The sequence below is a fragment of the Gavia stellata genome, chromosome 25, assembly GCF_030936135.1.
Source record: "Gavia stellata isolate bGavSte3 chromosome 25, bGavSte3.hap2, whole genome shotgun sequence".
NCBI lineage: Eukaryota > Metazoa > Chordata > Aves > Gaviiformes > Gaviidae > Gavia > Gavia stellata.
The window spans coordinates 7,653,179-7,680,323 of NC_082618.1; the positions used below are offsets into that span (position 1 = coordinate 7,653,179).

Genomic DNA, 27,145 nt, shown 5'->3' on the forward strand with positions numbered 1-27,145 from the left:
ATTGCCCTGTGCCCGACCCCTGGGCTCCATCGCTGTGTCCGTGCCGTGCTGTGCCGTGCCGTGCCATGCCGTGCCATGCCGTGCCATGCTGTGCCACTTGCCCGACCGTCGGCAGAACCATTACCATTACTAAACTCAGTAATGGTAACGGTTTCCCCGCCAGCCGCGGGTCCCTGGCTGCGTCCGGAGGTGCCCGCACCTCGGGGTGCCCCATGGCCCCCCAACCTCCCCCCCCCATATGCCTCCCGAGCCTGTCCTTCCAGTCCTGTGTCCCACGTCCCAGCCCCATGGTCCCCATCCCAGCCCTGCGGCCCCCATCCCTCCGTGCCCCACGCCGTGGTCCCACGTTGCAGCCGTGCTCTGGGCCCGTTGGCGGGTGCAGCCCAGGGGAGTACATCATCTATACTGTAGTGTCTCATAGCGAACTTACAGTATATGATGATATCCTGCCCGGGGCGGCGGGCAGCGTGCCGTGGGGCGGCCGGAGAGCAGTGCCTGCGCGGGGGGGAGAGACCACTGTTAGGGAGCACAGCACCGGGGCCACCGCCTCCCCACCCTGGCACCACCCCTACCCCATCCCTGTCCCCCTGGTCCCATCACCCCGGAGTGGGACAAAGGCTCCCCATGGCCTTCCCACCCTGGCATCCCCCCCTACCCCCTTTTTATCCCCCCCAATCCCAGCACCCCGGAGCAGGATGGAGGCTCTTGATGGCTTCCCCATCCCAGCATCCCCCCTACCCCCTCCTTGTCCCCCCAGACCCACTACCCCAGAGCAAGACAGAGGCTCCCAATAGCCTCCCAACCCCAATATCCCCCCTACCCCATTCCTGTCCCCCCAGTCCTGCTGCCCCAGAGTGGGATGAAGGCTCCCAATAACCTCCCCACCCCAGCAACCCTCAACCCCTCCTTATTCCTCCCAATCCCACCACCCCAGAGCAGGACGGAGGCTCCCAAAAGCTCCCCGATCCCAACATCCCCCCTACCTCCTCCTTGCGCCGCCCAATCCCACCACCCCCGAGCAGGACAGCAGCTCCCCAGGAGGTGGCACCTACCTATGGGGGTGGCACTGGGGCTTTGCGGGGTGCTGGGTCTGCACCCGCCTTATAAAACCTGCTCTGCCTCATCTGCATATCTCACATCTGCACTGCACAGCTGGACGGGGCCCCTTAACCCCTTCATGCCTGGGGGGGCACAGCCCCAAGCAGCTCTCCCCAGCCTGGCATAGCCCATGGGGGGGCTTGGTGATGGGGAGTTTGCAGGGGGCCACCTGTCCTCCTGCCTTGACCCCTGTGGTCACCAGGATGGTCCCTTCCCCTAGGTGGGGGGACCCCAAACTGGGAGCTACCCATTGCAACTACCCAGTTGCTTGAAAGGGGCTTTGGACATGGCAGGGTGGCAGCCCCATGAGGATGGGGCTCGGGGGGGGGGTGGTGGTGGCACATGTGGGTGCAGGGGGTCACCCTGACAGGCACCCCCAGATGAGCTGCATGCATGTGGGTGTAGGGAGCCTGTGTCCCCCGGGGGGGGGGCCTCCAAAGCACTGTGTCCCCTGGCCATATATGCCCCCCGAGGGACATGTCCCCTAGCAGTGTGTACCCCCAAAAAAAGATGTGCCCCCCAGCCTGCAGGGACATGGTCCCTGGGAGTACATGTCCCCTGCCTGCATGTGCCCCCTCCCAGGGGGGATGTGTCCCCTGGAGGGATGTATCCCCCAGCTGTGTCCCCCCAAAGGATGTGGCCCCCGGCCATGTGTGTCCCCAAGAGGGCTGTGTCACCTCATTATGCGTGACCCTGGTTATACTTGTCCCTTGGCCACGTGTGTCCCCAAATGGCTGCAGCTCCTGGCCATGAGTGTCACCTGCCTGTACGTGACCCTGGTCATACATGTCCCCCAGCCATGTGTGTCCCCAGCCCTGTCTGTCCCCACAGGGCCACATCCTGCAGCAAGCGCCATGCCATCGCACGGCGTTGTTTGTGCCAGGACATGCCGGCATTCCTGGAAGCTGCCTGCAGGGAGGTGATAATTCCCTGCCGGGACCGTCCGCGCAGGGGCCCCGATAAGCAGCAGCACCCAGCTATCGGGGACCCTGCCCTGCCACATGAGGTGTCCCCAGACCCGCTGTCACCTCTGGGTGACGGGAACAGGGGCAGCATCACTCACACTCCCCCCCAGGCAGGAGTCGGCACAGGGTCAAGCCCCGGCACCAGCCTGTCCGCAGGCATGAGGATGCCGGGACTTGGGGAGTGCAAGGGACCGTCTCCTTCTGTCTTTGGCCCCTGCTGTGACCCAGAGGTCTCCTGGGGGGGCCTGTAGTGCTCCCCAAACTGTGGCACAGGCTTCCCAGCACCTAGAGCAGGGACACCCGCAAAGTCTCCCCAAGAGTCCCCCAAGCCCAGCCAGCCCCAGGTGAGCCCCATGGGACTGTCTCCATCCCAGCTGGCCCCTGTGCCTGCTCAGCATGTGGGAGCAGCCCTGCCCCATGGCCCTGCACCCTGCTGCACCCCGCGGGGCAGAGGGGGCCCGGGTGTCCCCCATGCCAGCACTGTGGAGCTGGCGCAGGGACCCCCGGGTGCTGCAGCCCTCGCACCAGCCGTGCTGCTCCAGGGCAGCATGTCTGGCTGCAGATAAGGAGCTGCCAGGGGCTGCTGAGCTGTCCCCACCCGGCATATCTGCAGGGTCACACTGCTGCAGGGCACGTAGGAGGGGACCCTTTGTGCTGCCCGTGCCCCTGCCCAGCCCTGGAGGGACATGGAGGGGCTTGAGGGCACGAGTGAACAGGCTTTGCCCCAGGGAGGGCAGTGCAGCAAAGCCACCCCCCGTGTGAGCCCCATTGCTGGCTGTCACTGATCCCGCTCACAGGCTGACCCCGAGAAGGACAGGTACACCCAGAGCCACCCTGCTGTCCCCCAGTGCAGGGAAGGGTGCGCGGGGCTGGGCTGGGGATACCAGGCCCACGGAGTGCCATGGGACATGGGTGCTGCCTGGCCCCCACGGGGCGCAGGGGACTCTGGCAGCAGGGCAAGGGCACGGGCTGCGCACAGCCGGCAGCAGAGCAGGGGCAAGACAGCAGCAGCAGGAGCTGCTGCCACCAGCCTGGTTGCTGGGACAGACAGAGCCTTCAGCCCACATCAGCCCTGCTCCAAACCTTGGGGTGCCCCTGGTTGGGGTGCCTCTAGTTGAGGTGCTCCTGCAGTAATCCGCTCCCCAGGTTAACGAGGGTGATGCCGCTGGAGCTCACCAGCCACCCTTGGTGGCTCCCGGCTCCTTACTCACGTGTGTGGGAGCACGACAAAGCTTTACCCCACTTAGAGCTGGCCAGGAGCTGCCCTGGGGATGGGGCAAGGACCCACAGGAACACGGTGACCACGGGGAGGCCACGAGCTCCCAGGAGCTTTGCAGGAGCCATGTGAGCTGGGACCTCACTTCCATGCACCCCTTGTTCCCCCAACCCAGCGGGAACACCTGACCACTCCGGGGCCAGCAGCCCCCGGCCAGCCCATGCCACGGCTGGTCAAGCACTGGCTCTGGCACTGCCCTGGGCCCAGGGGTGCCACGGCAGGGGAGATGGGTGCAGGAGGCACAAGACAAGAGCCAAGGCACATGGTGACAAGGCTTTATTATCGTACAGCAGTGACGGTCGCAGGGACGCAGGCATGCACACGCACATGCAGATAGGGCGCCTCGCCCGGCACGCCCGCCAGCAAGCGCCAGATCTGGGCCGGCGGCCCCGCGGCACAAGCGCAAGCCGAGGGTTGATAAGGCCCAGTCCTCCCCACTCCGGCAGCAGGGAGGGGGACAGGGTGCTGCTGGCCCCGCAGCACCCATCCTCCCTGCAGTGGGTCACTCCTGGCAAAGCGACTGGCCAGTACCGGGGGCACTGCCAGGAGGGCAGAGGGGGACCCGGGTCCCTGCACCCACCCCATGACAGCGGCGGGGGGGTGTGTGGCACCGAGCTGTGGGTGAAGGAGCCAGTGAAGGCACCCCCAGCACCCCAGGGTGCTGGCACAGGTCACCACCCCACAGCAGCGCCAGGCTGACTTCACATGTGGGTTTGGCTGCTACAGCCAGACTGAGCACAGGCGACGAGACAGGCAGGGAAGGGGCGCGGGCCAGTAGCACTGTGGGGAGTATGGGACACACACAGGGGACAACCTCTTTCACATTGTCACTCAGGGCAGCAAAGCCACTGGCCATAAGAGGCAGGGGGACAGAGGGAGGTAGGGGCTTCTGCAGTGCCTGCTGGGGCATCCCCCGGCCAGCACGGCTGCTTGTCACACCCCGGGAGTGCTGGTCCCCGGCCAGCTGTACAGGCCGTGGTGCCGGAGGAGCCTGTCCCCACCGCAGCACCCTGCCTGGCCCCCCGCGTCCCTCTGGCCCGTGGTTTTAGTAGTTGTGGCAGTCAAGATGTACCACGGCACGGGGACAGCAGCCTCGAGGGTTCCACCCCCCTCTTGGGAGGATGGGGCGGCTTTGGCACAGCACTACTTTTTGGCATTCCTGGTGGTGGGATCTCGCCAAGCCTGGCTCAGTCCAGAGCCGAGTTGGGCTCCCTCCACCAGTGCCCCATCAGACCCCCCCCCGAGCTCTCCCACCTCCAGATCCTAGGAGGAAACTTGCCCGAGGGAAGGCAGCATGGGAGCAGGCACCAATTGCAGCACCCACTGGCAGTGCCCGATTGTCACCCTCCCAGGGCTGTGACTGCCACCTCGGGGAAGCCCAGCCTGGGCAGGACTGCTAGCACTGCGGGGGCCCTGTGGGCAAGACACTCAGATGGGGAAAGCCAGCCACAAAAACAGCTTGTGGGCAGAGGCAGGGGTTGGGCAGTGCCCAGGAGGGTCACTGCAGGAGAGCAGGGAGCCCAGGGGAGGTGGGTCCTGGCTGTTCTCTTCCTACAGCTCCGCACTCCATGCTCCGCATCCCACCGAGCCTCTGCTCTGAGCGCTGGGCGGCCGTCTGAGGACAGAGAACAGCAAGGCACCGGGATTGCAACACCAGACAAGCTGCCAGTCATAGCTGGGGATCGGATCCAAACCCCGGCCTGATACAATATATAGTTAGTTACAAAATAAATCCCCTCCCACCCTTTGTAATAAAAAGAGCAGCTGACTGGACATGCATCTTTCTGGCCCTACAAAATAAGGCACCAGAGCTTAAAAATTAAACTCCAATTGTCTTTGATATAAAAGGAATTCCCATGTGTTGAAGGCAGTTGATGTCTGAGTGCATAACAGGGAGTGATCTTCACTAGCTTTGGGTCAGCCAGCCTCATGCCTGGGCCCCGGTGGCTTTCTGGATCAGGGGAATCTGTAGGAGGGGAAGAGAGAAGCTGTTAGGGAGGGAGGAGGGGGAGGCAGGGAGCTGCTTGCACTCTGCGGCTGGGCAGGGCTGGGGAAGGAGAGGCTCCCTATGAGTCTGAAAGTTTTCAGGCAAGTCCTTGTGCCCCAAGAGCCGCAGTAACTGCCAGCTGTCGGTGGCCGGCTCACCTTTGTGAGATCCACGCCGGTGATGGCACGCACGGAGGCGGGGATCTCGGCCAGCAGACGGTTCACCTCAGATGTCGTGTTGCTGCTCTCTCCGCTGAGAATAATGATCTCGTCCACTTTGGAGAGGGGAGCAGCCACTTTGGCAGCGATCTGGGGAAGCAGAGAAGGAGGGTGGGATGAGCAGAAAGCCAAGGAGCTGCTCAGCAGCCTGCTAACCAAGCTCGTGGGGCCTCTCTGTGCCCCCAGGTGACCTGGCCCAGCCTGGGAACTTGCCAGCACGTGCCCAGAGCAGGGGAAAGCTACTCCCTCCTCACCTCAGGCAGTGCATCCAGCACTAGAGCCAGCTGGGCAGCTTCTCCATACTGCTGGAGCGCTTCAGCTTTCAGCTTCATCCTCTCAGCCTCCGCCATCCCAATGGCCTCAATCACAAAGGCCTCTGCTTCTCCGATCTTGCGGATCTTTTCTGCCTCCGCCTGAGCAATGAGGACTTGCTTCACCCTAGAAAGGGAAACCCAGCCCTCCAGCAGCCCAGATCCTCGCAGTGTACTCAGCACTGCTTCCCTCCCTCCATCAGCCACGTGCCTGCCCCGTAGAGAGCCCGTGAGCTGGGTCTCAGTGCAGCACATGCTGCACTTTGCTCCCGCCTCACCCCACCCCAGCGTGCAGCCGGGCTCAGGGCTGGTCCCTCTCCGACCGGGTCACGGGCTCACTCACTTCTCGCCCTCAGCGATCTGCTGGATCCGGTAGGCTTCGGCCTCGGCCGGCCGCTTCACAGTCGCTATCAGCTCCTTCTCCATCCGGATGATCTCTTTCTCTTCGACATCGATCTGCTTCTTGCGCTGCACCACCTCAATTTCAATTTCCTCCTGGCGGATCTTCTGCTGCTCCCGGGCGCTCTGGAGCTCGTAGGCCAGCTGAGCCTCCGCAGTCTGCACACGGGAGAGATGAGAAGAGGGGTCTGGGCCATGATCTGCTGTGCACAGACATAAGGACCCTTGGCAGGCCCTGAAAACAGACATGGCCAAACCTCCACCCAGAGGTGACATCCCAATCCTCAGAGCTGCACTTGCTGTCCTTCCCGGTGCACTCTTCCCACAGCACTTGAGCCCAAGCAGCTCCAGGTTCAGCTTAAACGACCCTCCCCATCCTTCCACCTCCTCCTAGTCCCACCTAACTGTTGCAAACAGGGCAGGAGAGGTATCTGCCGCAAGAAGTGCACACTGTGACATAGAAACCTGGGTTCTCCACCTCCAGCTCTCCTAACACATGCAGGAAGAGGAAGCTGCCAAGTCCCAGAGCTACCACCACCACCACGATCCAGCCAGGGAACAGCGGTAGGCTGTGGGATACCTCTCACCTTGATGTTGACCTCCTCAGTGAAGGCAGCTTTCTGCAATTCAAAAGCCCGTCTGGAATCTGCTATTTTGGTATCTGCCATGAACTTGACATCCAGCATTTCTTTTTTGCACTCTGCCTCCTGCAGAGAGGAAACAGAGAACAGAGCTCCAGGGTGTGCAGCCGCAGCAAAACAGGCTGCTTTGGGGAAGCCCACCACGCCTCCGGACTCACCCGAATGCCAGCATCTCTCTCGGCTTCTGCCACACCGATGTCTGCATCCCTTCGGACAGCCGCAGTCTGAGTCTTTCCAAGGGAGCTCAGGTAATCCACTTTATCATAGACATCCTGGAGAGGGGAAGATAAGTCACAACCACTCCAAACAAGCGACTCCGTCTTGCTCCCTTCCTGTTGAAGCTCAGAGCTCTGTTGTGCTGCTTCTACAGCACTGCTGGGTGCCCCATAGCACAGTGCCCTACGGCTGGGTGTACCTTGATGGTGAAGCTCAGGATCTCGATACCCATGCGACCCACATCGGGGGCTGCCACCTCCCGCACCAGCTTGGCAAACTGATCCCTGTCCTGGTAGATCTGCTCCACCGTCAGGGTACCTGCGGAGGGAAGGAAGGCGAAGCACTTTATTTGGAACAGGTTAACACACAGCGGTGTGGGTCTAAGCTCAGCAACATCCTCGTTACCCCTAATCTCTTCAGGTCTGGGCACAAGGGCGTAATCCTCTGCCCAGACCCTGCAGCACAGACCGACATCTCGGTCTCACAAGCGCAACCACCACACACACCTGTAACCCACAGGGACTCAGACATCTCTTATTGCAGGCACTGAAAACTCATTTATCACAACAGCCAGCCACACAGCAGGAGCTGCTGTAGGCGAGTAACAACCTAAGATGCCAGTCAGCAGAGGAAGCACCCGTTGTGGCTGCTGCGGTGGCAGCAATACTGCTGGGACCAGCCAGCAGAGAAGGGAGAAAGCTACTCAAGATGCCTTCAAAAGCGTGAGCCCCTCCGCACCTAGGATGGAGCGCAGATGCCCCTCCAGCGTCTGAAGGACCACATTCTTCACATCCTGCACGTTCTTCCCCAAGAACTGCTCACAGGCCACAGCCAGGAGCTCCTTCTCGGTCATTATCTTCACCTACAGACAGGAGACAAAACCAAAGGGACTGAAGGCGTCTGTCCGAAGAGGGACAGGCACCGAACAGCAGCAGCAGCAGCAGAAGCAGCAGTACCACCACCAGGCTGCCAGGCCCCCGTGCTACCGATGCTCCAAGGGACCATGCTGAGCTGTCACCACGCCGAGCCAGGCCACCGGACCAGCCCAGCGAGCCCCCACTCACTGCTGCTGGGGAGAACCCTGCTGCAGGCACACGCAGCAGCGCCAGCGTCCGGGGCAGACACCTCTCCAAACCCCAACTGCAGCTCTGCGTGGAGAGGTGCTCCCTGCAGCCATCTATCCCACAGCAGCGGCCACTGGGTGATGTGGGGACAGAGCCTGGTCCTGTAAGTCCCACCTGATGAAAACTCTACCAAAGAGCCCTGAACTACCAGTTCAGCCACTGTACCAATACCACACCTAGGAGGAGAGGGCTTTCTATTACTACCCCTGGCCAAAAGCCGTTTCGTTACCTTTCTCTTCCTCCTCCTTCACTAGAAATAATTTTTCTGACACAGGAAAGGCAGAGAACAAGGAAGAGTCTGAAATGCCCAAGGAGCAGCTTGGGAACAGGGGCTTCATTCGGCGTTCCCTGCAAGGAGAGATGAGACGAGATGGCCGTAGCACACTGGTTTGTCCTGCCCATGGCTGGGAGCTCCCAGCCGCCCTTTGCGGTGACCCCAATGTGCCACGCCAGGAGCCAGTTGTCCTGCTCCGCACGGTCAGTCTGGTAACGATCCCCAGAGGTGGGACACAGCCACCCCAGCGCTCCTTTCACCTCCCATAGTCAGGGCCAGATGTAAAAGCATCCCCAGATCCAGACAAGCCAAGGTCTTAAGATGGTCCTGCTGGTCATGGGGCTGCTTTTTAAAGGCCTAGTGAGTTAAAAATCCCTATGGGGTATGTCAGGCAGTGGAGATGTGTGCTCATGGAGCTCTATATGATCCAGCTACGAGAAGCTACAACCCACCAAGGTGACAGCTCCTGGTGGCTCAGGCAAAGCCTGGTCATAGGGACATCTGTGTGTCTGGCAGCACCAGAGAAGGGAGCAGGGCCATATCAGCACCTCTGGGTGCTGAGCGGGTCCCACAGCACCCTCTCATGGAGACATCTTGGCTGGGCAGTGCCTCCTGTCCCATGAGATTCTGGTGGCACCCTGCATCCTGCCCCATGGGCCCTGGCTGGACCTGCTGCTACCCACAATGCCAACATGATCCTGGCTCGGAGACCTCCGAAGCTTCAGGCGCTGCACAGGGGCCTTCCGAGGGTCCCAATGCACACTCTTGATGGGTTCACAGCCTACAGACCTCAGCCTGCCACCTACAAGGTTGCTTTTCAGGGTCAAACTGCTGGCAAAACAACACAACTGTTTCTTGAGAAAGCCTGGTCTGATAGCCCACAAGTCCGAAACGATCCCACAGCCTGACCTCCAGAGACGAACAGCAGCACCCAGCCCTGGCACTGCCAGAGAGTGGGACAACTGGGACCAGCCACCCTCTCTAAGGGGACCGGAGGTGGACCGTGTTAGACGCAGCGAGCTGACCAAGACCCAGCTGCCACAACCCTACCCCTAGTAACGTGAAGAAACACCAACCTGGGCTGAGCCTATTTCCTACCTTTGCTTCTCAGGCTGGGTCTCCCAGTCAAAACACCAAACTGAATCTCGGGCAAGCGTGGCAATCCTCTTCTGCTTTCTCCCCAAGTCTTCTGGGCTCCTTTCGGGGCCAGCCCACAGTAGTTTCTTGTCCCTGCACCCCGGGCCAGCAGTGTGCACTTTCTACACAAGGGGGAGTTGGGAGAGCTGCTCATGAAGCTGCACCCTGGAGCATGGACCCTGCACAAGACTCATCTCACAGCAAACGGGAGGTTTTTGCAAATACCAAAACCAATTAGACTCAGCAGCAACGTTTACGGTGTGCATCTGCCAGCAATTCCACCTCTCTAAACAATCCCCACCCTTCGGGAGCTACAGAGAGGACAGTGAGAGCACGGAGTGGGATGTTCATTAAGAGAGTCCCTGCGATACTTAACAGGAACAAGGAATGATTCAGCCTCTGCGAATAAAGCCAGCCAGCAGCCTGCCTGCGCTGATAAACCCTGGACAGTCCGAACGAGCCTGGCTATCCGCTCAATAAGGATGTCAACCTACAAAGCAAAGGTTGCACAAAACAAAACAGAGTTGAGCAATTTGCGCTCAGCTTGTTTCCAGTATTTCAGACAGGGCACCGCGACACTTGGTGCTTCTTCAAATGTCATTCACATCAGAGAGACAGTTTAGCTGGCAGGAAATCAGAGGGCCTCTATAAAACAATCCCATCTGGAGGATCGATACTGCCGCACCCAGCTCCAGCCAGCTGCAATCACAGCGAGGGGCGAGCAGAGACAATCCAATTAGCTTGAGGCTCAGAAAAATGGTACAGAAGGATACAAAGCCCAGCATGGCCCAAGGCAGCAGCATCCCAGCGCACCCCAAGCATCCAGCCAACGCAGGAAGGAGGCTACTGGTGAGTACTCATTACATCTCTCTTCAAAAAAAGAACAGCATCCTTATGCACATTAAGCACTTCTATTATTACTGCAAATGTTTAAAAGGGTTTTCTCTAGTAATAATTTGTTCTCTTTTTTTTCCTTTATTGCACAAGCTCTTAAAAGAAAAATGTTTGCCTCAAAAGTACTTCCACAAAATTAAGGTAACCTCTGCCACGCACATCCCCGGCTGCCTCAAGCCTGCCTTCTGCATGACAATTCCTTGCCTCTCACAAGCCTAAACCTTTAAAGTTAATGGACGGTGAAAAAAATGAACAGTGAGAAGAGAGAATAACAGGAATGAGATTAATTGGGAGCTGCTTTTTTAAATCAAGGTACCTGGTGATCCAGCCTTCTGCTAGCACGTGCTGCCTCACCTAGACCATTTTGCAGGTAATGGAAGGATGTCCCAAAACTAGGTCAAAAAGGAATGTTGGCTTCACAGAAATACCTTTTCCAAATACAGAAGGAAAAGCCTACAGATTTATGAAATGTGGCTGAGGGCATGCATTCTGCCAACCATGCAAAGACCACTGTGGCTATGTGACACATTAGCAGCTAAGTGGATATAAAGAACTGAAAAATTGAAAACAAGGATGCTGGTTCACACCAATTACAGCCAGGATGAGCACAGGACACTGGCTCAGGTGCTGGTGCTCTTGCACGTAGCCACGTTCCCCAACAGCAGCAGGGCAATAGATTATCCGCTGTTGAGTCACGGTCGTGCCCAGCCCTTCTGCCATGTGCGACAATCCAGAAACTGCTCCTGGCTGAACTCGTATCCTCAGTTACACACAGACACAGCACGCAGCTCCTCTGCAATGTCAGTTCAGAGCAAATCAACAAATCTAGGGAGGAATCCGCTGCTCTGGAAAGCACTGGGTGAAATCCGTCAAGCACTTCATCCTAAAAGGGCTGCAGCAGCCATGGTGCTCTTCCCTGGGGGAAGCCTTTTGACGCACGTGGAATTTTGGTCACATCACTGTGTCACTCAGCAGCTCCCCTCGGCTCCACTGCTCACTGCTGGGAACATGGCAGTCACCTCTCCTGCAACAACATGCTTTGGACACACAGTGACCACAGCCTTGTGTGCACTCTGAGAATCGCTATCTTGGTTTTATACACCCGGAATGAGCTGTCAGGAGTAATTTTCAATCAAAGCATCCAGCTGCCTATTCGAGGAGTCAAATTCAGTCGAAAGCTAACAACATTTTCTTCCCAGCATCCTCCCCAAGGCAGGAGGACCTGGTTACAAGGACAGACTCTGTATCAGGGCACCAGACCGCGGAGTCTAAGAAATGCAGGTGTTTCAGTGTGCTATCACAAGCAGCAAGAGCTGGTTTTCACGTATAAAGAAGGTTTGGGAGAATCAAAATTCAATTTAAGCCAGAAATTTTATACAGAAATTTTAGTGCCTGGAGGGACCAAGTTCTTTCTTTAAGCTTTAACTCACCGTGAAGAATTACAAGGTCCATATGCTAGTAATAATAATAATCCAAAGCAACGTAATGCTCGATACCATCTCATGCTCAGTCCTGCAGGGTCACACACAGCTCCAAGGCCACCGTGGTACATCATCATTTCACAAACACATCAAGTCACTCCCCACACACCTCATTTGCCATGTGGACAAATGAGACACCAGAAAAAGAGGAATGATTTTGGGAAGAGGAGGAGAGGTCACAACCCCCTTCACAACACGGACATGCTGTAGTGTGTTTGAACCAATGAGGACAGTGTGGTTTTGTACAAGAATTTGTTTCAGAGCAGTTGGCTTCTGTTCCTGGACAACAGCAACCGCTTAAGGGGGAAAACCAGAGGTAAGTTAGAGACATGCATTCCTGAAATGATGTTTTGGAGTTACTGTACCTGTGCCACACCTGTGACAGTTAAAGCTACCCCCTCCGCCGTCTCTACGTCCTCACACCTGGGCTGTAACGTCATTATCTCTAGGGAAATCCTGCCAAAAAACGTAAAATATTTGCACGTTTCCAGGTAACACACACTCAGCTCTTCCCCTTGCATCTCCTGCCCCGGGCTACCTGCCGCACTCATCACAGGTAATGTAAGACAGGCACAGTATGCAGCCAAGGGACTGCATCTGTGACTGGAGACAGACAAGTCACTTTGGCCGAGAAACAGATTTTCAGATAATGCTTAAAGGCAACTTATCAGCAGAGAAAGGCTGGGAGCCAGACTGGAAACGCTACTGTGACCCTTTCCCTTCTGCTGGGCTAGCGAGACGGCCAGAAGCTAGCAGCTTTGGGACCCCGAAGGGCCCTCTGTCAGAGGCTCGCTGTGCCACGTTGCCCAACGCCGGGGCAGCACGGGCTCCCACTGGCTGGTGTCACTGGTTTAAAAGCACAGCATGGACCGGGGATGCTCCCGCCCGCCCCGCACTGCCACCCCCACAGGAGCCCTGCTGCTTGGCAAAACCTGGCGCTGATGCTGCAAGAAGCAGCCCTGCCTTTGCCTTCGCTGGGTTAGCATTAACACAGACCTGCTCCCTGATCTGGTTCACCTCTCCCTCTATTTTTCCTGTGTCCAGTGACCCAAAGGCAGACAGAAGTGAGTCTCCAGTCTTTAGGGCCATGCCTGTATAGTATCAGGCACCCAGGAACAGATCCTGCAGCTCCAGAGCTTTCTCAGTCACCCAAGGTGGGCTCGAGGTACTTTGGCCAGACCCGGCAATCTGCAGGTCATCATCTGGTAAAACAAGAGACATGCTTGGCTGTGGCAGGTTCTGCTTCAGGAAGGAAAGTCTGGCTCTCATGTCAGCCGTAACAAGCCGGGAAGGCGTTGGGAGTCAGGACAGGGAGCCACAGGGCAGAGAGCTTGTGTCAGTGAACATTAGGTCAAACATCTGAACCATGAAGGGGCTGCGCTGAGATGCTGCGTGCGTGCCGAGTCACGCCAGGACTGGCTGGAGGTGCTGAAACGTACCTCTGCGAGTTCATGCCTGCCTTGGCCGCTGTCCTAATTAAACTGGCACAGAAGCCGGGAGCTGATAAAACAGATCCCACTGCCCAGGACGCACAGAGGCATTTTTTGCCATACGCACTCACAGCTTGAATCAGCTAGTGCAGGATTTTAGCCTTCTGAAGACCTTAGTCTATACTTTGAATTTAATTTCAATACTGTGCTGCTTCTTAGCCTGCAAGTCACAGGGATGTTTGGTAATTACTGTTACACTGGTTCATAACTGCTCACAGTGCAAACGCTAGTCCTGTATGTTGCAACTCATCCGAGGTCTCTATGCTGTACTTTCAAACGTGACAACATCCAAAATAGGCACTGTCTCCATGCAGAGTAAGAAGGGCTGAGTGGAAACCCATATCCAAAACTGCAGAGCCAGGTACAGCTGCAATTTCCCCACACGTGTAGAGGTTTCCTTTTGAAACGGCACAAAACCTGCCTTCCCACCTGCCCCAGATCCTGTACAGAACCCAACCTGGCCTGCTTGTGGCTCCACACAGCAGCAGATGTCCTTCTGCTCTCCACCAAGCACACAATGGAAACAGTGCTGTCGAGGAAAGGGTTACAGCTGGAGCAAAGGTCTGCAGCGTTATCAGAAGGAGCCAGTACAGCAATGCTGAATTTGGAATTTGCCAAGTACACATCTGTCTGCATTACCTATAAACCGTGGAGTGCGCCCCATGGCAAGTGCCAGAGAAGGGGAAGGAGAGGAGGGTATTGAGACTTCAACTGTCCCATTAGAAAACTATTAGTTTTTATGTTATCCTGTTGCTGCTGCTGCTGCTGCTGTTGCTGCTGCTCAAAACGGAGGGATAAACAGTTAGACACGATGTTAGGAAGCTGGTGGATTATTACCTGTGCAACCCCTGTTACGTACAGTGGGACCCCCTCCGACGTCTCAATATTCTCACAGCGACAGAGGATGGTCATAACCTCCAAAGACAGTCTGAGCAGCGAGGAATAAGGGTAGGACAGCAAATATACAAAGCAGTTATCAGAGAGTAAGACACTCATTGCAAAGGACAGACGAGACTTTCAGGTTTCAGCTTTTCCCTGTTCAGTTTGCCTTTCTCCCACTGCCCACTCCCAGGGCTCCGTAACGCTGGGCCAGAGCAACTTCCCTGGTCACGGCGGGGAGTTTACAGCATCTAGCTGCTTCTGAGGATAAACAGGCTGGGGGCTCGTCTCCACCCTGCATCCCATAAGTCACCGCAGATGAAACTGAACTGTGTATCCCACCTGGACTGCCACGCTAGAGTCAGTTGGAATTCTCTGTTGGAGTAATCTTCACACACAAAAATTCCTTTTTGTAATAATTTAGATGCTTCTATGCCAACATTTAAGAGCGGCCAGAAAAATGAAAATGCCAGGGACCCGGCTACCCACCCCTGGCTAAGGCACTGATGAGAGAAGGTGCTTCTGAGTGCTGCCCTGAGAAGCTGAATAATACCATTTGGTTCCCCCAGAGGCATGTAAGACTGCGCTGCCTCTCTCTCTGCATTTATTTCTGACCCTTAAACAGGGATAGGATTTTTTTTTTTCTTTTTTTTTCCCCAGTCCTCAAGGTTGCAGCAGGATAAGAGCCCAGCACCCTGCCAGCTCTAACTGCTCCTTTTGTTCCCAGGTTAGTGCTACCTGGCGGGATGCTGCTGACAGTGACACAATTGCTGCTGTCTCTCTTGCTTTCAGCACTGGCAGTCCCAGAAAAGATGTCCTAATTTCAGAGGAGGAAATCTGCCTCACTCTTCATGTTAATGCAGCAGGCTCCATCTGTGGCATGGCTTATGGTATTTGGGAAAGACTCTGTTCTCAAAAGGAGAATTAAACCCCATATCCCATGGCATGAACTGAGGGTATAGATCTTAAAGTAAAAGATTTGTTTGGGTGCTGGCAGTCGTGTCTGAGCTCCGTTTGCTAAATAACGCACAGACCTCTATCATATGACAGCTTATCCTGGCAAGCAGTTCTTGGCCCTGGACTCAGCCTTTGCTTAACTTAATAAGTCAGCCTCCTGAATACAGCTGTTATCTCCTGCACACGGCAGGTCAAAGTCCCGTGCTGTTCTCTGGGCTTCTCGCACAACAAGAGGAGGAGCAGAAACCATTTGTTCAAATCAACAGTTCTCCCAACGAGATGCCTCACAAAATTTTGGGAACAAAGCTCGTCTGGATCAAACGCAGTTCTTAAGCATCGAGCCCACAAGCTGGGCCTTTCCTACCCCTCCCACCTCGTACGAGCATTGCTGGAAAGCCTGGGCTAAAGCAGCAGGTGTTAGCCGAGACCTCTTCATGCAGCCGGAGCACTGTGGTAGGCTCTCGTACCAAACCCGAGGACCTGCCACCTGGGAGAGGACCTGAGAGGTGTCGTAAGTCGGTTGCCAGCAGCAGCCAGGACCCCTTCGAACAAGGCAAGCTGCCTGCCCCTGAGGTGAACAGCCGCTACGGTAGTGTATCATCTGCAGAGCGAGGGCAGAAACATGCTCGCTTTGTCTGCTGGTGGCAACACGTGAACAGGGAAAAGAGGTGGCGAGATAAGGCAGTAAAGGTTAACTACAACCTCCGGCTGTCACTTAGCGCAAAAACCCGAAAGTCACATCTTTATCCTTTTTCCCTATTATTTTTTACATAGACGGAGGAAACCTGCATCGGTGAGCATGAGGGAGGTGTTAGGAGAGAGTAACATTCCCACAGATCCTAAAGACAAAGAGCTACGTTAGCAGGACAGCAGCACTATCACAGCGTGTTAGTTCAGAGCAGTAAGAAGCAGCAAGCAAAATCCACGACTGAGGAAAGGGAGAGAAAGGAAATCCCATGGTTTTAAAGAGGAACACAGTCTGCTCCCAAGGTGACAGCAGTCAGCACATCTTTAGAAAAGGAGACTTGAGGAGTGGGAGGGGGCACTGGCCCGCTGCGTGCCACAAACGTCTCTGTTACTGGGTGAGGGTTTGGGCCATACTGGGCAGAACTCAGGTCCTCTTGTGAACTCATGGATGAGCCAGTCCGGTGGCCTCGCCGCCCAGCACCTCGTAGCTGCCGCTGTGGAGTGCTGCAAAGGCAGCAGAGAGCAGGGCTCTCGCCTTCCCCAGCACAGGAAGAAACACACTGACCAGCCAGGCTATGGCCCTCTCAGCTTGTGGGGTTTAGGTAACTCAAAAACAACCAAAAAGGAAAAAAATCCCCATCTGACTGCCTTGGGTTTGAGGAGAGGTGTGGACAGAGAGGCCATTTGAAAAGTAGTTCAGCTGAAAGCATAGGATTTATTTTCTTTTTTGTTTTTTGGACTGTGATACCCAGCTGTCCCCACAAAACTAGTCAGCACAGAACTCCCCCATCCTGTGATTTCATTTTGCGCATCATCGATCATCGTCTACTGTAAGGTAAACCTGAAATGACAGGGTTATCTCCTGCAGGGCCCTGGACAACCTCAGCCCCATCACTCAAAGCAGAGGATGGCCAGAAGCTGTGCGGTTGTGAGTGACCCTACATTCCCCACGCTTCAAGGAATGACACAGGGCACACATTGCTCCTTCCAGCTACTTGCAGTGCTGTACACAAGGCAGCCTTCCTTCGAAGGACCAGGAGCCGGTCACAGCCAAAGGCAGCGCGCTGGGCTGATGCTCATCCATGATTTCATATGTAGTGCCCAGTTCCATGTTCCTAAAGATACTGCTGACAGCCCCACTGGGATGGCTTTGCCCAACTCCTACTCCAAAACCACAAATAACAGGGGTCTCCTTACCTTTGGGTGTCTGTAATGCACCACCAAGCCCAGGCCCAGCCTCCGTATACATACTGCTTTACATCAGAGCCACAACAGCCACCTGCAGCACAGCAGAAAGCACAGAGATGTAGGGATTACACATGTGCGCGTTGCTCTCAACTAGGGAAAAACCCGCGCCCAGACTAAGTCATGAGCAGAACAACTTTACAAGCCTGCCCAGCCCCTGGCTGCTGAGGAAAGGGCATCCTGGGGGGGTCATGGGTTCCCCCAGCCCCTCGGAGCAGGGGAAGCACATTGCCTCGGCCACATTACAGCAATGGGTGCTACCAAGCCAAGCTCTGCAACATGACCCAGAAGAATCCAAGCATGCTTGCACTGTCTGATAAATAATGAACACAGAAAACTCTTTTCAAGATCCACAGCAGACGTGGAACACCCTTCGGTCAGCCATAACGCAGCCAGCCACTGGGAAACCCAATGCACTCCTCAGCTCCATGGGCTTCACACAGCAATTTTCCAAAGACAACCTTTTTTTTGGAATTATCTTATAAAATTGGAAAATAGTATTTGTAATAATTCAGTGTGACGAACAGTAATACACAGAAAGCGACTGTATTTCAAACATGGATTTTATTTTAGTTTTGTTAAGCATTTTAAGCATTTTTAGCAAACAGAATCGTTGTAAGCACATGCTTCAGTATCTTTAACTGTGATGCACCAGCTCCATCATGGAAAGCCATGTAAGAAATCCATCTCCTTTCCCTCACCCACACTGCAAACCACCCTTAAGCCCATCAAAAAGCTAGCAGGTCAGCACTGGAGGAGGGGAGAACCCCTGAGCTCCCCCAAAACATCTCCTAGTTCTGGCTCATGCAAGTCCTACGGTTCCTGAGGCTTTCATGGCCCGTCACAGAGCTGGCTGCACCCAGAGTTCGGGCAGCCTCTGGAACTCCCCCGACACATTTAAAATTTGACCCCAGAGAAGCCAGAAGACTATCTGGATTTTCATATCTTTGATTGAAGGAATAAGACGCCTGCTACCTTCCAAGAGAGCACCCCGACAGCGACCAGCCCTAGGTTTCCTGCCTGGCAAGGGAGGAGCTCTGCAGCTCCCCGACTCGGACCAGGGCGGTGAGCTGCCATCTCTCAGGCAGACGAAGCCAGCGGTCCCTCCCTAGTCTGTTATCCATAATCACACTTACTACAGCAGCGCCCAAGGGCCTCAGCAAGGCAAGCGCTGTACCAACACAGCAAGAGACAGTTTCAGCCCTGCGGGACGTATCTACGCAGGCAAGACAGAGCCAGTGCAGAAGAAGAGCAGGCATGCGGGGAAGAGGGTGGCTGCAGAGCTGTGGGAGCTTCACATTGTGGGAGGGGAAAGGGAGAACTATGAAGCCATCAGACGACAGCCACAGAAGACACCCCTTTCAAGAGAGACGATGATTATTATGTTTGGTGCAATAGGTCAAAATGAAGAGGGAAAGGCAGCACACATCCAGGCCAGCATGCCGGCAGGGCCCTCTGGACCGCAGGAGGGGACTCTGTCCTCTCCATCCTCCTTCTCCTCCCCATCCTCAAGTGTTTGGCCATCTTCTGCTATCAGCTAAAGATACCGCCTGCTTCACTGGCTTCCATGCAATGGCTGATAAACCCACAGATCGGCCCCATCTACAATTCTTCACCCTCTGATTTCAGTAGGAAGTAAACACAAATGGGAGACGGATTTACACACTTTTTCAGGTCTCCTGTGCTCCACAGCCTAGAGGAATATTCCCCCGTCACCTCCGAGACAGCCTCTGGATAGCTTCTTCCTGTAGTTGGAAGGCTATTTCAGCCAGGCAAGGAGTTACAGAAGCTGATGATACAATATCCTGCAGCATATTAACCTCAATGCCTTTTAACATTTCTTGGAGGACGTCAGCCCGGTTAGCTCAGCCTTTTAGCCAGACCCTTGTTTTCCAAGAACAGGAAGGGAGGTGTTCCTGGCAGTCGGGAAAAGCAGCTCCCCACGGAAAGGTGTTTTATTTCACAAGGTCTATGTGGTCTTTACCGAACCTCTGGTAATCGTTTCATAATAATGTTCTGAGAAAACTCTGCACCCTAAACCCACTGTTGTTACAAGAATGTGCCTCTCCACACAGATGTTTCTTTTCTTCTGCAGGCAATGCAAGGAAATACCTTATTTAGTACGACACCCAAAGTGAGCCCTGTGCTTGCTTCCCAGTGCTACACAACATTGCTGCACAGCACAGTTTACTAAGCTAGATTATATGTCCAAAAATGTTCAAAGCATGAGAAAAATCAGGGAAAACACACACATTACACAGGAGCGGGATGGCAGCTGGTTGCTTTCATGCAAGCTGGACATCTGAGCACAGCAGAGCTCTGTCCTGGTAACGCAAGTCAGATGAGCCGAATGCTCATTTTTCCATTGCAGTCCTGCAGCCTCTTTCCCAAGTCTCAGCGACCAAGTGAAAAAGGAACCAACAAAGTGCAATCTTTGCAAGGCTAAAGAATAAACCCTCTTGCACAATGAGATTTGGCAGAAAAATTGCCTTTTCCAGCTATAATACACCCACTGTTCTAGCAGTCTGGGTCTCACAGCCGCTTGGCCATCGCTTCCACAAACATCCATCGTGCCTCTTCCGGGGCAGTGTACGGTGGCCAGGCGCACTACAAACGGAGGATTCATAGCCGGAAAGCTGCCATCCAGCTTGGCCTCCTCCCAAACGAAGGGGTCCCATGTTCAAGCAAGAATTCCCAGAGCCAGGAGAAAGCACGTCATCCGGTTGTGGTTTTTTTTTAATGAAATGAGATTAATCGCTGGGAGTTTGTAGATAAACAGAGCTCTCAGCAGATGCAGGAAGCTGCTGCCCTGATGGACGGCACGCAAGGAAGAACAGGGGCCCCGACCGTTATGGGGACACGGGGCTCAAAACATCAAAGCCAGGGCAATTTGAGGTTGTGAACAAGCTCTGTGTTGTTTGCTTTCCCAAGGTAACTCGAGGCAATGAGCTTGTATTCTGGCAGGAAGCGGTGAGCATTTAGAAATCAGGTCGTTAAACAGGCTGCTACGGTAACTCGACAACTGTATTCCTTCCCAAAGACTGCTGCAGGCTGAACACAAGAACAGAGCGGACACCGCTGCCATCACCTGCAGAGGAAGAGCTGCCACCTTCACGCCTCAGTTCAGGACAATCTGGTGCTGGAGTCTCCTCCTCCGGGAGGACCCTCCGCCCAAGTTGGGAATAAACAGCTTGGTCCAGTCGGACAGAAGCTGGGTTTGTTAGAAAAACAGCCCTGTGCTGGGAAATGTTATGGGGTGCTAGCAAACGAGTGCAGAATGACAAAGAAAAAATTGATAATTGAAAACAGTTACTGACAAAAGACATAATGGAGAGGAGAGAAAAGGCAAAGGCATACAGAAAGAAACTCACGTCATAAAGGACGGTCTAGACTAAAGTCAGTGTCTGGATTCTTAGGCCCTACTGTGCATATAAATTAGATTTTGTCCACATGCAGAAATGGCACAAGGTTAACAAAAATTAATTTTAAAAGATGGAGGGTTCTGAGTTGAATCCATAAAATCCTTTGATGGTCACTACAGCAGATGAAAGCAGATTATGCTGGCTAGCTTGTTTTGGATGTAATCTATCCCAAAATGACTCATTTTAAGCTATGAGTATCAATGCTACGGAGCAAGTTTAAAAACACACGTTTTTAACTCATCCTGTAAACAGAAATGTAGGGAAGACAAACCACAATGAAATTACACAACAAAACTACAGAGATACTACTCCCGAATTCCTCCTGGAAACCAAAAGGAAAGCCCCGAGGCTATCCTGTCCACCTCTTTCTCCTGCTATGCTTTCTGAAGAGTAATTTGCAAGTCTTGGAGATTTAACAAGCACCTGACAAGGGGAAACCTCAAGCCCCACCACCTGCAAAAAGCTGAAGAACTACCTGCCGAGAAGGAAAGACCACAGAGGAGCTGCATCAGTTGCCTTTTGTGCAAGTGGTGAATAGCTGCATCAAGCACCGGCAATCTCATGCTACAGATTTGAGACAAGCCGTGATGCTGCACTCCGGACAGCAACAACTGAGCATCACAAGCAGTATGAAAGCGAGCGCGGGGAAAGATTTTTGGCTAGCCAAAACAAAGAACCTAACTTTGCCGGAGCACTCTGTTAAACCTGGCAGACGACAATCAGTGCCACTAGAAGTTTTCTGCGCGGCTTGCTCAGTGCGAGAGGTAGAATACCTCGACCTCAACCCTGGGAAAGAGTTTTGAACTCCGGCTCCCCAGGCACGAATGCAGACATGGGCAGAACCTCGTGAAACCCAGCTGAAGCTGCCTACTCCTTCCCACAAACGCATCCTTCCCACAAACTCATACTGCTTTTGAGGCTGAAGAACTGGAATTGCAGCTAACCAGAGTCACACAGGCCTGTAGCTGGAAGTGGAATGATGACCCCGATACCATCAGCCCCACCATGAGCATTAGGTCTCAGATGGCTCTTGCTCCTCACCGTAGCTTTCTGCAGGACACAGCCTGGACCTTCTCCCGTTCTACTTTCATGCCATCGACTGTTCTCACCTAAGTGTAGCTCTCTGCATTTCTCCTTATTGAACTGCATCATATTTCTTTCAGACCATTCGGTCAATCTGTTGAGTTCATTTTGAGTCTAATCCAGCTCTTCAAAGCTCTCGAATCCATTCCCAGCTCAAATTCAATAAGCACGTTCTCGATTCCATTATCCAAGCCAAAACAAGGAACGTACTTCATAAATCCTTTCAGCTGAACAGCAAGACACTGTCAAGTTTCCTGGCAATGGTTTTCCACGTAGTTTCATATTAATTTTATAGTATCCGAGAAACCAGTTCCTCCTCGCACTGTGGACTGTAGGCCTCTGGCAGGAAGGGCTTGCAGAGCCTCAAGAAGCCTTTATTTCAGGCTTTCAAAACTTAGAGAACGACCATAAAAACAGCACAGTCACATTGGCTCAAAACCATGACCAGCTCCTCTTGCAGGAATAAGGAGGATGCAGTAGCAGGATGTGAGAGCTTAGAGCAGCTCTGGAAGGGTTAACTACCCCTGACTGCTGGGGTGCGGCAGGAAATGTTTGCACAAAACTGGAATTAACTGCAGCTCTTCTTTTACTTTGACAGAGATCAAGGAGCCCCGAAGGGCGCTGGACTAAATAAAGTTTGAGAAACTGGGCTAGACCATATTTCTCAAGCTGACTTCTGAGAAATCAGTAAAGGGAAGGTGTGTAATATCTGCTGCTTCTCCTCACCCCTGAGAGTGCTAACCCACCTGAGAGGGAAGTCAGATTAGCTGGGCACGGCTCATACTCAGCAAATACGCATAGTTGTTTTCTTCTAGGTGTTTACGAGCAATGTATTTGTTTCAGTACTGTCCTCGGAAATAAAGCTAGGTTGACTGGGCTGCAGCCGCCCTGACTTTTTTTCCCTCCTTTCACACCCTGAACTTTTGCTGAAGCAGCAGTTTGTTCTGACCCAGGAACACCGTGGGCTGTGCCAGCCTTCCCCTGTCACCTATCTCCAGGTGCTCACCTTGAAGCTGCTGGACTGTTGCTTGTGTGGTGCCACCCCGCAGCCCTCGTCAGCCCAAAGGAAAATGCCCCAACTGTGGAGGTTCAGGCAACACTATTTACTTATGGGAACTGTAAGATGAACGCGGCTATTATAAATTACTTCTCCTTATTATGAGACTCTGCAGAAATATTATAGCGTTGTATTTCAAAATTAGCAGATCGATCCTTAGCCACGAAAGCTGCATTCAACCAGATTGTAACCCAAAACCAGCATTAAGCATCTGAGACAGCTTATTTAGCTGGTGGGAACATTTGGACATCAGGATGAACAGGTACTTTGTGTATCTCCCTGAAAACTCAAACGTCTCCAGCTGCGCTTGGAGAGGACTCAGTGATGGGCCAGATGCCTGCCAAAGCCTCCTCAGAGCTTGCACCAAACCTCACCGGGAGGCTCCCAGCACCGCCACCCTCCAGCACAGTTAGACCCACATTCCAGAGAGACCACCATCGCTGCCGTAGGGCTTTGTGGAGCATTCTTACAAAGCCCGGGCTCCACACTTCACAGACGGATTGGCTAACTGAGTGCAGTTTCTTAGAAGGAGATTGGTGTTGCTCAACAGAGGAAGGACGTGGGTGCCAGCGGGAATGCTGACCCGTGCCCGGGAAGCAGCTTCCCAAATAAGGCTACGAAGCTCCCGCACACAGAGCCGTCTGTTCCTTGAGCACTGGAGGAACTTGAGTGTCTCACAAGAAAGTGAAAAGAAAGAACACCACTCCTCAGAAAAAACCCACATGCCAAGGGAGGCATGTGACCAAGCTTCCTTCAAGAGGCACAGGCTAAATTTACAATAAAGAAAACTTTCCAATCAGCTTCATGATTTGGAGGTACCTTCCCGCAAAGTGAAGTCTTTCAAATAACAATTGTATGACAATTCAAGACTGCAAGACAACAGCCTGCTTTTAATATTATTTACTGTTGGTTTATTCTTCCCTTCGCCCTCTCTCCCCAAATCCAACCTAATATCATGCAAATAAATGCTAGCCCCCAAGGTCCTCTCTGCTTTTCCCCGGAGAGACACGGCTCAAGTTCCTGGAACTACAACTGCTTGTAGTTACATGCCTGCCACTAATGCCCTGGCATTCACTCTGCACGTAAGCACGGAGGAGCTGCAGGGCTGCGGGGCTCTGCAGAGCTCCCACAACCTCTCGGGCTGCCCCTGAAGCTGAGAGACCATGCTCTCACGAGACAGAAAGCATTTGCAGACCACGTTGGGCAGCAGCAGAGGAAAACCAGGTTTGGTGGCAGCACCGAACCCAATTCTGACTCGCAAAGCCCAGCGTGATTTGCGCTCCCTTCCCAGAACGTGGCTGCACATCGAGGAGTGTTTTCAGCTCACTGCTCCCAGCTGCGGGAAAGCATAACGCTTGGAACTGCAAGCAGATGCCACAAATTCCTGCTGGCTCATCCTGCAAGCCGTGTTTTGTAAACTTCAGAGCTGAAGAGAGGTGAGACCAAGCTTTTAAGACTGAACGGCATCCCGGCACGCCTGGAGCACGGCTTCCCGATTCCTCCCGCTGGATGTGGCATTTCACCAAGCAGCGCTGATTCTGACGGGGAGTCCCTTAAGAGGGAAGTGCAGCATCAGCTCTAGATTCCCGCTGGGAACTGCAGAGACGTGCAGAAGACCAGGAAAACTGCAAGAAATACTGCTACTCCAGGCAGCTGTGGGGTGCGGTTTGTAACTCTTTAGAAGCAGCCGCCACAGCGAGCATTATTTGTTTCCAAAATTGCAGCCTGCTTCTGGCATCTCCTCAGTAATTCCCAAAACAGGTCTGTTATTCAAGAGAGATGAACTGATAACAGACCAGCCAGAAGCCAGTGGCACAGCCCACTGGAGGCTTTGGCTCCAAAAACATAACAACGTAGTTTCACATGCACGGCAGAGCTGTGATCATCGCACATCCTTGACGTTCACAGACATTTTCGCCCAGGTGAATTTAGGTTTGAGCACCACAGTGCCTGCCACAAAACTAGTCCAGCGTTGACAGAAAGGATGTAACGTGGTTGAGGGCGCACAAAGTTACAAACATCTGTATCTCACCTGGTTACCACCACGCACACAGAGTGGAGCATCCAGCCCTTACAGCAAGCCGTTACATCACCTAACGGTAATTAAGTCCTGTCCGCATGCAGCCTGGTCTATGCCAAAGTGCACTCTCTGGAGCTTCAGCAGAGTGTTGAAGCAGCTACAGCTTGAATCAGACACCGGAGATTTCACTGCTGGTTTATTTAACCTTAACCCAAGCAGCCGGCTCACCTAGTGATAACATTACACATATGTGATGGGCATCAACTGCCAGTGTCAGCACCACCGAGAGTCCAGGTGACGCGCCAGTGACGAAGCAGCAGTAGGATACGATGGATGAGAAGAGCACCCCAGGGACAGGCCCGTGGTCCCCTGCCCCGAGCCGCCCTCTCTGCCCCAGCGGGATGCTCACAACCAGCTCCCCTTCCCCGGCAAAGCCAATCTGCCCCCCAGGAACAGGACAGCTTCTTGGTAATCCAAGCCAAAGGCTGTTGGCAGCGGCCCAGAGCCCGGCAGCCTTGCTGGTGTCACTGCCTGACATCATCCGAAAGCAGCAGGAGCAGCACCGGGGTGTGCCGCTGGCACCGTGGCCTCACCCACCGCCTTCTGCGCTGCAGGGACCCCATCCCGGAGCCCCGGGGTCCACGCGGCAGGGAGCTGCTGGCCACCCCAGGACACCTGCTTCGCAGGGACACCCCCAGCACCCCAGTGCCCACCCGCAGCAGGACACCCCCCGAACAATACTGTAAGGTCCCCTCATGACAGGGACCCCCCCCCACCCAGTGCTGCCTCGAGGGAGGGCCTCCCCACACAGTGCTCCCAGTGCATCCCAGTGCTCCTTCAGGGGACACCCCCCCCTCCAAATCAGAGCAACCTGCAGCAGGCACCCCCAAACACACCCCAGATCCCACACTCCCCCCCAGGCAGGACCTCCCATTCCCCACCACCTCCCAGGGTCCCCCCGCCCAGGCAGGGACCCTCCCCAGTGCCCCAGAGCCCCTCCGTGACAGCGCCCCCCCCAAGCACCTCCCAGTGCCCCCACCCATCGCAGGGTCCCCCCCTCAGCGCCCCAAAGCCCCCTCAGGACAGGAACACCCCACCCCAACACCAGATCCCCTGACAGGGACCCCTCCAACCCGAGGGCCCCCTCACAGCCAGGACCCCCAATTCCCCCCAGGGTCCCCTCCTAGCAGACCCCCTTACAGAACACCCCCCCCCAATTCCCTCAGGGTCCCTCCATGACAGGGACCACCTCCAGCCCCTCAGCCCCCCCCCGACAGGAGCCCCCCCGACAGGGACCCCTCAGGCCGCCCCCCCAGAGGACCCCCCCCGGCAGGGAGCCCCCCCAGCCCCTGCGAGGCTCGGGCCGTACCTGACACCACCAGCGCCTCGTTGGGCCCCACCGTGTGGCAGTTGCCCATGGTGCCCACGGCGCCGCCCGCCCGGCGCCCGCCGCCGCCTCGCCGCCCGCTCCCACAACCCCCCGCGCCGCCACACCCCGCTCCCGTGCGTGGCGGGCGTGACCCGCGGGCGCGGCCATGTTGGGAAGGTCGGTGTTGCGCCGCGCCGCACCCCGGGGGCGGGGCTGAGCCTCCGCCGCCGCCATGTTGGGTGCCGCGGGTCTGCGCGCGCGCGCGCCCGCGCGCGCGGTAACATGGGGCAGGCGCGTGCGCGGCGCGGCGTGTGCGGCGCGTGCGTGGGTGTGCGAGGCGGGGCGTGCTGCGCTGCAGCGTGTGCATGTACCGCAGGGTGTGCATGCGTGTGCGAGGCGGGGCGTGCTGCGCTGCAGTGTGCATGTACCACAGGGCGTGCATGCGTGTGCGAGGCAGGGCGTGCTGCAGTGCAGCGTGTGCATGTACTGCAGGGCGTGCGTGTGTGTGCAAGGCAGGGTGTGTGCATGTACTGCAGGGCGTGCATGCGTGTGCGAGGCAGGGCGTGCTGCACTGCAGTGTGCATGTACCACAGGGCGTGCATGCGTGTGCGAGGCAGGGTGTGCTGCGCTGCAGCGTGTGCATGTACTGCAGGGCGTGCGTGTGTGTGCAAGGCGGGGCGTGCTGCACTGCAGTGTGCATGTATCACAGGGCGTGCATGCGTGTGCAAGGCAGGGTGTGCTGCACTGCAGCGTGCGCAAGGCAGAGTGTGTGCATGTACCGCAGGGCGTGCGTGTGTGTGCAAGGTGGGGCGTGCTGCACTGCAGCGTGTGCATGTACTGCAGGGCGTGCATGTGTGTGCGAGGCAGGTTGTGCTGCGCTGCAGCGTGTGCATGTACCACAGGGTGTGCATGCAT

At 55.2% G+C, this 27,145-nt stretch overlaps 1 protein-coding gene across 2 annotated transcripts; it reads right to left on the reverse strand.

Annotated features, from left to right (window-relative positions):
• Positions 1-3,713: 3,713 nt before the first annotated feature.
• On the reverse strand, positions 3,714-26,289 carry FLOT2 (flotillin 2). 2 transcript variants are annotated; one of them, XM_059829169.1, is made up of 11 exons: positions 26,231-26,289; positions 17,232-17,313; positions 12,387-12,477; positions 7,850-7,973; positions 7,311-7,429; positions 7,054-7,167; positions 6,842-6,961; positions 6,199-6,413; positions 5,799-5,982; positions 5,485-5,634; positions 3,714-5,305 (listed from the first exon to the last, which is right to left on the reverse strand). In XM_059829169.1, exons 1-11 carry the CDS (start codon positions 26,277-26,279, stop codon positions 5,267-5,269), a joined length of 1,287 nt encoding a protein of 428 aa, XP_059685152.1. In that variant the 5' UTR covers positions 26,280-26,289; the 3' UTR covers positions 3,714-5,266. The 2 variants fall into 2 exon arrangements, with proteins under 2 accessions (XP_059685152.1, XP_059685153.1); XM_059829170.1 differs by lacking the exon at positions 12,387-12,477 and adding an exon at positions 14,349-14,439.
• Between the last annotated feature and the right edge of the window lie 856 nt (positions 26,290-27,145).